The sequence below is a fragment of the Mollisia scopiformis genome, assembly GCF_001500285.1.
Source record: "Mollisia scopiformis unplaced genomic scaffold LY89scaffold_27, whole genome shotgun sequence".
Taxonomy (NCBI): Eukaryota; Fungi; Ascomycota; class Leotiomycetes; order Helotiales; family Mollisiaceae; genus Mollisia; species Mollisia scopiformis.
Window position 1 is genome coordinate 592,093 of NW_017263607.1, and position 10,494 is coordinate 602,586.

Sequence of the window (10,494 nt, forward strand, 5' to 3'; positions counted from 1 at the left end):
GCCTGCATCTTTTCTGTCTCGGAAAGTCCTCCTTCTTTCTTCAGTATCAAAGCAACTCTCTCAAGATCCCACACGGCAATAAACTATTACAACTGAATTTCAATTCGGATCAATCTCGAACACAAAGATGTTGATTAATCCTATTATTCGAGCAGCGATACTACAACGGCTGGCGGCGCGACAGGCACTCATGGCTCAACTTCAACAAGATCGACAACCCTTGCTATGGAATGTCGGGCCTCTTGGTGGAGGGATCGGCGGCGGACCAGGTATTGAAAGGTTTCCAGGAGGCTTAGGAGGAATGCCTCCAGGTGGAATGCCTCCAGGTGGAATGCCCGGAGGTATCGGAGGGTTTCAAGGCGGAATGCCCGGACCTGGCTTCAGGCCAGGCATGGGAGGGTTTCCGGGTGCAGGAGGATTTGGTGGTTTTGGTCTTAAAGATGACAAAACCGGTAAAGCTAAGGATGGCAAGACCGGTAAAGCTTCAGAAGGTGCAAGCCGTCCTAGTTCTGCTAGCTCGGCTAGTGGATCTCAAGCAAGTAGAAGAAGCTCTAGCTAACACTGCAGTGCTAGCCAGGCTTCACTGCTTCGTAAAACTCAAGGTAGCGAAGGGAGAGAAGTCCGTAAGTCGTGAGAAACCCAAGAGCAAGAAGTCCTCCAAGGACAAGAGTGGTTCTTCCAAATCCGGCAAATGATGACAGCGGCCGGGATTGAGTGGGATTTTGAGGCATGGGTTTCCATTTGAAAGATGCCTGCGAGACTTTGGTGTGATGTATACTTTAGTATACAACAAGCATGGCTTTTAAAGTCAATGTTACTCTCGGAATCACTAGTTTGCTACAAGCTATTTTTGAAACTCTGTGAAAATCGTCTGATCTCCTTTGGATAATGCTTGGACAATTCGAATAAGTGACCTTGGCTGCAACTAACTTGATGACGTTTGGCATAATTTACTTGCAAATCAATTCATGCTTTATTGACCGTCGTTTCTCCTGCAGCAATTCCCAATCACACGTTACAGATATGATAGCACAAGCATACCGATGAATCTTCCAACGTCATCAGCTTGAATGTTAAAAGCATACTTGTTGTCAATCTCAGCTAATTCATCAATTACAACTGCTTCAGCACTTTATAGTCGTCTTTAAAAGAACGCGCATTCAATCTCTTTCCAGAAACGATCCTCCACCCCTCCTCAACATCAAAGCATCTCTCCCAAGTTCCAACCAAGCTAGGAATCTTACACCAATTCAACGTTAGCTCGCTTAAAGTTCCAATCCAAAAGAGATGGGTTTGAATAAGCTTAGAATACTAGGGCCAGGAATTTGGACTCCGTTGACTGAAGGAAAGTCAGATGCGTAAGGACAATGCTGCTGGTAACTCGCTCTCTGCTAGGCAGCGGGCTTTTATTCAGTAGCTAAACCATAACATAGAAAGGGATGCTCTACTGGAAGTATTCTAGTTAAGAGCAGCAATCCCAAGATGAAGAGTGGAAAATCCTCCAAGAGCAAATAAAGGATAATAATGGTCGCCGATCAGAGTTATCCAACTTTTGAGGCATGGTTTTTTGAATTGTTGAAGGATATTTTGGAGAGTTAAGTAGAATTATACAAGAGAAGTAAACAGTATGGTGTTTTTAAGACAACGAGATTACAGCCGTTGTGTCAGTGACATAATCATCTCCAAAGCTCGGGAGCAGCTATTCCCATCACAAATGCTTCGACCAAGTACCTGCCTCTGGCTACAGTGATGTTAATGACATTGGTATAATCCCATTTAATCGCCAATTCACTCACTTTGTGCTAATACACAGTACGCTTGCATCCGTTATGTGCCAGACAATAGCTCGCAAGGTTTCTTGGTACTAACGTGCATCTGTTGCACCCCGTTCATCGGAATCCAATTCCATGGAAGTTTACCCGGTCTATGGAATTCTTAGATATTCATCGGGCTTTTTCCATGGAATTCTAACCCCTCTTTCATTGAATAAATGTCTGTAATTTCGCATGTTCTTTCTAATTTGATATTTAGTAATTAGTTATTAAGTGATAAGCTTGAATCAATCGCAATAGGTCACGGTTTAGACTCATATTCGTTGAGAAATTTTTTTAAAAAAGGAAGTGGCAATGCCGAATCGGGAAAAGTGAGGGGATTCGGCACTTTTTGGCCCATAAAAATTCCATGGAAAAAGCCCGGTGAATTTCTTAGAGTTCTATGGAAATGGAAGGATTCCATGGAATTGGAAAGAATTCCGATGGAAATTGGTATCCGATGAACCGGGTGCAACACATCCGTAGATGATCTTAATCACGCGTCTTTAAATATGATTGCATGAATGAAATTGGAGAACGTCTTGAACCTGAATGTTGGAATTATAAGCCCCTTAATCTTGAATCAACCTTTTAAAGTCGTTTATAAAAGAACTCCACTTTCTCGTTCTCCAAAAAATTCCTCCATCTTTCTTTAGCATCAAACATATTCTTTTCTCGAGCTTCCAGCAGGGGAATCTACTTCACCTTAACGGCATTTCAACTCCAGCAAGTCTAAGATAAAACATCCGATGGAACACCTAACCGACGCAGAGTTTCAGCAGGAGATACGGAAGCACCAGGAGCGGATCCGCCAGCGCGACGCAGCCGGCCTCCGACCTCCTGGAACTAGCGCGTGGACCGGTCTGTCGCCAGCTGATCGCGAAACAGCTTTTCAAATCGTACGAGAGATGGCAAGAAGACGTAGATTACGAGGAGAACCGAAGCCCCCACGACCGACTAGAATTTGTACCGAGGACGATATGAATATAGGCCATGATCAAATTCACGCCATTGCTGCTACTCGCCAGCAAGCTTATGCACGACTTCAAGCTGCCCAAAATGGAGGAGTCGGAGTTGGGTATGGCTCCGAAAGACCTGGCAGCGGGATTCAGGGAAGTGGAGGAGGCTATGGAAGACGGCTCAGCGGTAGCCAAGCCGAGCTGCTTCGGAAGCAGTTGGACGTTATGAACAGGCGCGGATCTGGAAGTGGTGGTTCCCAAAGCGGCAAGTCTAAGAAGAGGAGCGAGTATCCACCGGGTAGTGGAAGGGGATGATACTTAACGTGAATGAATTAGAAGGTTGATGCATGGCTTTCAAGTTTGTCAACGTATGTTTGCGACTTTGATGATGAGGCATGGTCTTTTTTCTAGATAATCAGCATGGCTTTTCAAATCAATAGTATCAGATCATCGATGTGATCTGAGCGATCTGACACCTTAGTGAGTGTATTCCCAAATGATGCGTGCTTAAATAAGTTTACCCTGGCTGCAGTGACGTTAATCACAGGATCCTGCCATTCAGTCGCAAATAAGTCATGCTCTTTGATGCACTTACATCAATTAGGTACGTGCTAAAGCACATTCATACTGGATACATGATCAACACATAGTCATTCATACCGAATCACTAATCGAAGACGACGTAAAATTTGTAGGAGCTCTGCTCAAGAGCCGATTTGTAAGTACTAGCTAGATGATTTTAATCAAGTGGCGCGACTTCTCGTCTTTTTCTGATTCAGTTAATACTTGCTTCGCGAGAGCCGTACCATCGAAATTTTCTTGGAGCTCTGCTATCGTATTCTTCATTGTTTTGTTGAACCAGAACCGAAAAAACCCGGCCCGCTTGAAAACATTTTCTTCGCCCAGATTCTCGTTGGTTTCCAAGTGTTGGAGAACAAGACCTGCGCCCTCATATGACTCGTCTTTTCTCTGATCTTCAACCAGGAGCAGATATAGCTGCTGGCTCGAAGCATCCACAATTCTATTCCTTCGGTCAAGCCTCACCTCAACTCCATCAAACCTCCACTCTCCATCCTCTCCAACTTTGAGGACATCCATGTCTTTCATCAAGCCAAGTCTCCCGACCAAAGTCAGTGACCCTCCTTTCACCTGTCCTAGTTCATTTCCCGTCGCTAACTGAATATCAATATCTCGAACCTCAATAACCGTTGATGGAACATATTTCACTCTGCCCCCGAAATATCGGCCAATCGGTACGTGTACCGAAGCCCACGACCAGCTGGGAGCGACATAATGCGACGAATCGTTGTCATCGGAATGTCCCTTTCCAACATCCCACATAAGCTGTGAAGGAAGATCGTGTTCCCAAAGTCCAGCTAAGTATCGGCACTGTGTCGACTTTTGTACACGTGATGCTAGACCGCCAATTGCGACTAGCTTATCTGTAATATAGGTGAAGGTACTGTGTGAGGTGTAATAGTCGATGATGGCATTCCATATCTTGACTGCTTCGTCTTTCTCCACCTTCCCTGATCCCTTCAAGATCTCTTGCCAGAAGCTCTTTGATTGATCGGTCCAAGAAGTGGCGCTCAGGTCTCTCTCTGTTCCTTTGTCAGGCCACTCGCAGCACTTCTTTTGTCCACACTCCCAGTAGACTCTACTTCGTCCGAAGTGTATGACTCGCGTGCTGAGAAATCGTTCTTGGAAGACCCACCCTCGCCAATTGAGCGGCGCGAAGTTCAAGATACTGCCCCAGTGGTAGCCAGGATTCTCATTTAGATGCCAGAGGTCATTTGTCCCATCGATATCAATCTGGACTTGAGGTACTGGAAGCTTGTCAAGGAACAATCCTTGACTTCCTTCCGTGGCTGCAGTCGCTGCCAGATTACACAGACCGCTGGCATAGACTTGGCCCATCATCGCTGCCTCTTTCTGCCAATCCTCGGATGAATTTTGAATGATGCAAAGACTGTCAATCCAGATGTGTTGCTCTCCGAGTTTCCTTGACGCATATATCGCGTCTTGGAACGTTCTAGACAGCCCTTCTGTTGGTATTTCTTGCCGAAATTGTTCCAGGTTTTCTAACAAGAGCCTTTTGGGGACAATTGGTCCCCAGCAATGACTTAAAGTGAGGTAATTGCTTCCGGGCGGAATCTTATCTCGAAGTTGAATCCGTAGTTGAGGTTCATTGAGAGTTCCCACATTCAGAAGTCGTGTAGGAAGAAAGTTTAGACCTGCTGATTTGCACGCCCCTTGATGATTATCGATGCAATCTTTCAACCAAGTCCGCATGAGGTCCCAAGGAGGTGGATTTCGAGTCTGAATGTCGCGAGGTGTACCGTCGGAGCAGTCTGCTCTCGGAATATATTAGCTACCGTACGATTGATTAGTTTGAGGGACGGCATAACCTGTGCATGTCCTATCTTTAACACGGTGCAACCTCGCACTCCACTTCATCTCGACATTCGGACGCCACCGCCGGATCGAGAGATCTGTTTCGCTATACTTATCATTCGGAGGGCCTCCCGACCGCCAGCTCCGTACATAGCCCCAAACTTCGGGATCAGGTCCGCCATTTGGATCATCCGTAGCTTTTCTGCGAAAAGTCGTACTCTCAAAACTCCCTGTTTCGCCTTCGAACGAGTCGTAGACCATGGCACACAGCCGACATCCAGTAGCTACTCGCTCTTTCAGACGACTGTTAGCCTGAAGCAAAATAGTCTCGGGTGGTCCACGGCTCGGTCGCCCATCCCCTGCTTTTGCGATGTCTTTTTCGGAACCCCAGCGGTCTAGGGCTGTTCGGCAGTCTTTGCATAGTGGCGACTGCAATGACTCAAGTGCTTCAGAGGTCTCTGCAGTCACAGGAGTGGACATGGCTATATAAAGGCTGATCAATAATAAGTACTGTACCTATGTGTGTAGGAGGGTTTTGTACGCAGCTATCACGTGCCGATTTTAGAAGTTTCAGAGATCCTTGCAGATGCTGTGAGGATAGGAAAACATATGCACGGGCGTTCGTGGAGATTAAGCCTAATGTGCTCTCAATTCAGAATTGTTTGGAAGCTCTCTACGTCGAATGCAAGATGCTTCGGAAGGTTGGTGGCGGTCTGAAACCACGGAAGTGGGATTTAAGTGCCTTGGCAACAACTTTTAGCGTCCTCGCTTCCGATTCAGGGGTAATTCAGGGGTAAATAACTCTAACACTTAATTGCTAGTCCTTTTGGAGAGCATTCGCTAGACCTCTTCCTCATATCCTCAATGGTGGAAAAAACTGCATACAGCTGGTGTTCTGCGTTGGCTCGCCAACCACCAAAGTCGGTGAAGGATTTCATCCCCAATTCGTCCTCCGGCTCCGGGCACCGTTGTAGTGAGGCTGAGAGATAAGCTTTGTGCCGCACCAATCAAGCTTTTTCATCTGAATTTTTACTGGGTATTTCTTCGACGGCTGACAAGCACGAGCCTCGTGAATGGCGTGCTGTAGGTCGAAAAACTGTGCCGCGGCGTTTTCCCATACTTCGTGCCATAAGGCTGCATGTATTCATCTGCAACCATGACATTCCAAACGCACAGGAAAAGTAACACTATCACCCTCCTCCCTGAATGGTTGAAGCGATAGAGTTTGAATGCTATAAACAGAAAAGACGGGTTGGGGTCTACTACGTACAGGTTGTTTTAAAGGTTAAAATGAAGTGATGGTGCCACACCTCACTCCACCAATCACCTGTCAGGTGCAAGGACCATCTTCCAATCATATTAAGAAGCATCTCCTACTCACACCAGCTGTTTTCATGCTGCTTTATCCATTCATTCTGATTATGGAAAACTATCATGTTCCTGTGCCTAAGACTCCACGCAATAAGGAGCTCTCTAGGGATGATAAGCTTAGGCTACAGACCCTCTATTACACTGCAGGCTGGTCCATTGCTGACATTCTACTCTAGCACCCTCAGATTACTCGCAAACAGCTTGATTATGCCCTCCAAACTCGACTCACTCCTCAAAAGAAAGGGCACTGTGGCCGGCATGCAGTGATTGACACCCCTAAGCGCAGACAGCTAGTCCAATGGGTGACTTCTAGCTCATTCACTCGCGAAATACCATGGGCAGAGATCCCTAAGTGGCTGGGATGGGATGGATGGTGTGGGAATACAGCTATAAGGAATGCTCTTAAGAAAGAGGGGTATTGCAGAGCAGTCAGGAGGAAGAAGCCTCCCCTTTCTGATGAGAACCAGCGCAAGAGATTGGAATGGGCACGAGAGCATGAGAATTGGACCTTGGACCAGTGGGATGAACTCCTTTGGAGTGATGAGAGCTGGATGCAACCTGGGTATCACAAGAGGCAGTGGGTAACTAGGCTCATAGGGGATGCTGAGCTATTTCACCCTAACTGCGTGTCACACAAGTGGCAGAGGAAGATAGGATGGATGTTTTGGGGTTCCATAAGTGGAAGATATGGCAAAGGGTTGGGCATATTCTGGGAGAAGGAATGGAAGACAATCAATAAGGTGTCATACTCTCAGAGAGTAGTGCCTCCTATTATTCACTACCTGCACACACACCCAGGGCTGCAATTCCAGCAGGATGGAGGACCAGGGCACACAGCAGCTTACACTATGCAAGTGTTTCAGGGCTATGGTGTGCAGCCCATATTCTGGCCTGCATTCTCACCAGACCTCTCTCCTATAGAGAGTATATGGAATAGGATAAAGGATATCTTGGAAGCACTAGATCCCCATGTCCACAGGAACTATAGGAGGCTCAGAGCTACTGTAATTAAGGCATGGGAATCGGTCACAGATGCAGAGATTAGGGACATCATTCACACTATGCCACAGCGCTGTGCAGATGTTATAGCTGCTCGGGGAGCATACACAAAATGGTAGTCTGAATAGCTTCATTTTTTATGAAAGTGACCAAAAGCAGCGTGCCATAAGCATGCCATAAGTGGTGCGCCTAGGTGTGGAAAGAGAGTGGCAAGGGGTCTGAGCATTAACCTTTGAAAGGCCCTGTACGGAGTACTACGAACACGACGCCGCGAATAATATGGCCTGTTCCCGCCTCAAGCACGCGCCTCATACATGAACTCATCTCCTCATCTGCAGAGAACAGCTCACGTCAGCACCCGATCTGGGGAAGAAATAAGCCTTTTCAGGGGTATGATGCATGCGAAGATACGAGCTGAGGTGTGGACTTGCAGACATCCGCTAGCGTTGGGGGCTGCAAAATGAGCTTAAGGATATATCTATCCGGGAATTTCTGTTTGAAAGTAAAGCAATTTTTTCTCTAATTTCTCTAAGAGAACTCTGAGAGAACATCTTTTATATCCTTAACAATTGTCCGCAAAGAAAATCACAATGAGCGACGTCAAATCTGCTACTCCTCCAACAGGTGGGGTCAGTATCCCGGCACCTACGAACTCTGTCTCGCCAGCTGCCCCTCCCAAGACAACTGTTCCTTCTTCAACAGCACCAGCGATTAAACCCGCTCAGAAAGTGGCACCTAGCACCGCCATTCCAGGGAGCAAGCCGGCTTCTGTACCACTGAAGCAAAAAACTCCAGTTCCAGGTTCCTCCACTGCACCCGCAAAGCCCCTCACTAAAACGCCTACAAAGACCTTGACTCCCGGAAGCAAGCCAGCAACGACTATCAGCAGTAACGGTGCACCCCCAAAGAAAGTCCTAGCTTCTCCCGCAAGTGGACCAGCTCCTAAGCTGGTATCCACAGTTCCAGGCGTCAAACCTGCAGGTGTCCCAACTGCAAAACCTGCTGTCAAACCAGCAGGTTCTCCAGGAGCCAAGCTTTCTACTTCAGGCACCGCTCCCTTAGCGAGAGCTCCCATAACTGGACCTGCAGCATCTGTCCCGAAAGCACTTTCAGCCAAGATTGCGCCAGGTGCTGCAAAAGCTCTACTCTCAAGCACTGCACCAAAATCATCAGCTCCGGTGCTCGCCAAAAGCACGACTACGATACAAACAAAGAGTGTAGCTCCATCAACAGCCCCAATTGCCAAAGCACCAGTGCCAGCCTCAGCTCCGGGTCCAGGGTTCGCTGACAAGACAGACAAGTTCTTGGCCGACGGGACTAAGATTGTTGCTGGTGTCGGCGGCTTCCTTGGTGCTCTCAATGAGTTGTTGGGAGATGATAAGTAAGTCCTCCTCACAATATCCTAGGAATAAGATCAACACTAACCTCAAACCAGACCAGCAGATGCCAAACCAACGGCCACAGCAACGCCAGCGAAGGCAGCCACTGCCAAAGCAGCTCCAGCACCAGTTCCAGCGTCAACAAGCAAAAGTGCCACACCTGCTCCAGCAACGGTAAAAGGACCTGTTGCTCCGAAAGCATTGCCGAAGACAGCCATAAAGGATGCCCACGCAACCACTCCTCCCTCTCTCGGACACACCCAAGCAGCACCCTACGCCCAACCTCTCTCCCATGTCACACAGCACGACCAAGCACGAGGCCTCGACCATACTATGAGCTCGCAGACCTATGTCTCTCATCCATACAACCAAAACCGCGAGATCAACGTTCATGAGTACGAACCAGTATCCTCCAACATCCTCAATGTACGCGAAGACGTGGCCGTTCTGCAGACCACCGAGTACTGGGTTGAAGATGGAGAAGCTGCGCCGCAAGCTGAGTACGTTGGGGGTGAGGAAGAGACTTATGTCGAGTATACCGAGACTACCGAGTATGAGGAGGTCCAGGAAAATGAGAATGTGGATGAGGAAGGACAGGAGTATGCTGTTGAAGAGGAGCAGGGCGAGGAGTATGTTGAGGGTTCAGAGACGGAGTATGTTGTTGATGAGGGGTTGGGTATGGATGATGCTGAGACGGAGGTTGGATATGATGTTGATGCTACCGTGGACGTGGACGTGGACGTGGAAGAGTCAGGGGGCTACGTTGAGGTGGATGAGTCTGAGGCTGTGCAAGCGTCCGAAGACCAAGAGTATACTCAGGATACGGCGGGAGAGGTTGATGTGGATGAGTCTGAGACAGTCGAGGTGTCTGAGGACCAGGAATATCCTGAGGATGCAGGAGAGGAAGAAACGCAGACTGGGGAAGGAGAAGAGACCACAGAGTTCGACAACGAAGAAACATGGCAAGCTGCAGGTGATGAAGATGGAGACGGTTTGGAGCAAGCTGTCATCGATCTTGGCATCGTGAACCAAGACGATAGTGAACCAATGGATAATGAGGACGGAGAACAGCAAACCACTGAAACGGATGACGCCGATTTGACGACTGTGGAGGTCGACGTTGACGTCAATGTGAGCGTGGAACTTGACTCCAATCAAGGAGATGCTCCGGCCGTGGATGAAGATGGCAACGAGATCCAACAGGCAGACGATGACGAAGATGGAAATGCGCAGGTGAATGATGGAGAAGAAGAGAATGGCAATGACAGTGATGGAGGTAATGCGACTCCAGATGATGATGGTGATGATGATGCACCACCAGACAATGACGACGATGAAGATTAGAGCAGGACTGAACTTCGAGTTAGGATAGAAGAGCAAAATTTAATAGATCAATCAAATTTCTGAGGGCAATAGACATGTTCAAGAAAGCAAGACATTCGTGAATTTTGTCATATGGTTACTGTTGTACTTTAATACCAATACCATCAGGGCCTTACCCCTAGGGAGTCACGCTTGTACAAGTAATCTAACGAAAAGTGAATAATCGAGCCAGGTGACACCAAGTGGCGCTTTATCACG

At 47.7% G+C, this 10,494-nt stretch overlaps 3 protein-coding genes across 3 annotated transcripts; 2 read left to right on the forward strand and 1 right to left on the reverse strand.

Moving 5' to 3' along the window:
• Positions 1 to 127: 127 nt before the first annotated feature.
• LY89DRAFT_740474 (uncharacterized protein) lies at positions 128 to 695 on the forward strand (the record flags this gene model as incomplete). The annotated part of the gene is made up of 2 exons (XM_018220593.1): positions 128 to 524; positions 568 to 695. 2 exons carry the CDS (start codon positions 128 to 130, stop codon positions 693 to 695), a joined length of 525 nt encoding a protein of 174 aa, XP_018064431.1.
• Positions 696 to 2,352: 1,657 nt separating this feature from the next.
• On the forward strand, positions 2,353 to 3,270 carry LY89DRAFT_689916 (uncharacterized protein). Its single transcript, XM_018215996.1, has one exon. It carries the CDS (start codon positions 2,561 to 2,563, stop codon positions 3,083 to 3,085), a length of 525 nt encoding a protein of 174 aa, XP_018064432.1. The 5' UTR covers positions 2,353 to 2,560; the 3' UTR covers positions 3,086 to 3,270.
• Positions 3,271 to 3,499: 229 nt separating this feature from the next.
• LY89DRAFT_740476 (HET-domain-containing protein) lies at positions 3,500 to 5,644 on the reverse strand (the record flags this gene model as incomplete). Its single annotated transcript, XM_018220594.1, has 2 exons — positions 3,500 to 5,121; positions 5,179 to 5,644. The coding sequence occupies 2 exons, from the start codon at positions 5,642 to 5,644 to the stop codon at positions 3,500 to 3,502; spliced, it is 2,088 nt and encodes a 695-aa protein (XP_018064433.1).
• Between the last annotated feature and the right edge of the window lie 4,850 nt (positions 5,645 to 10,494).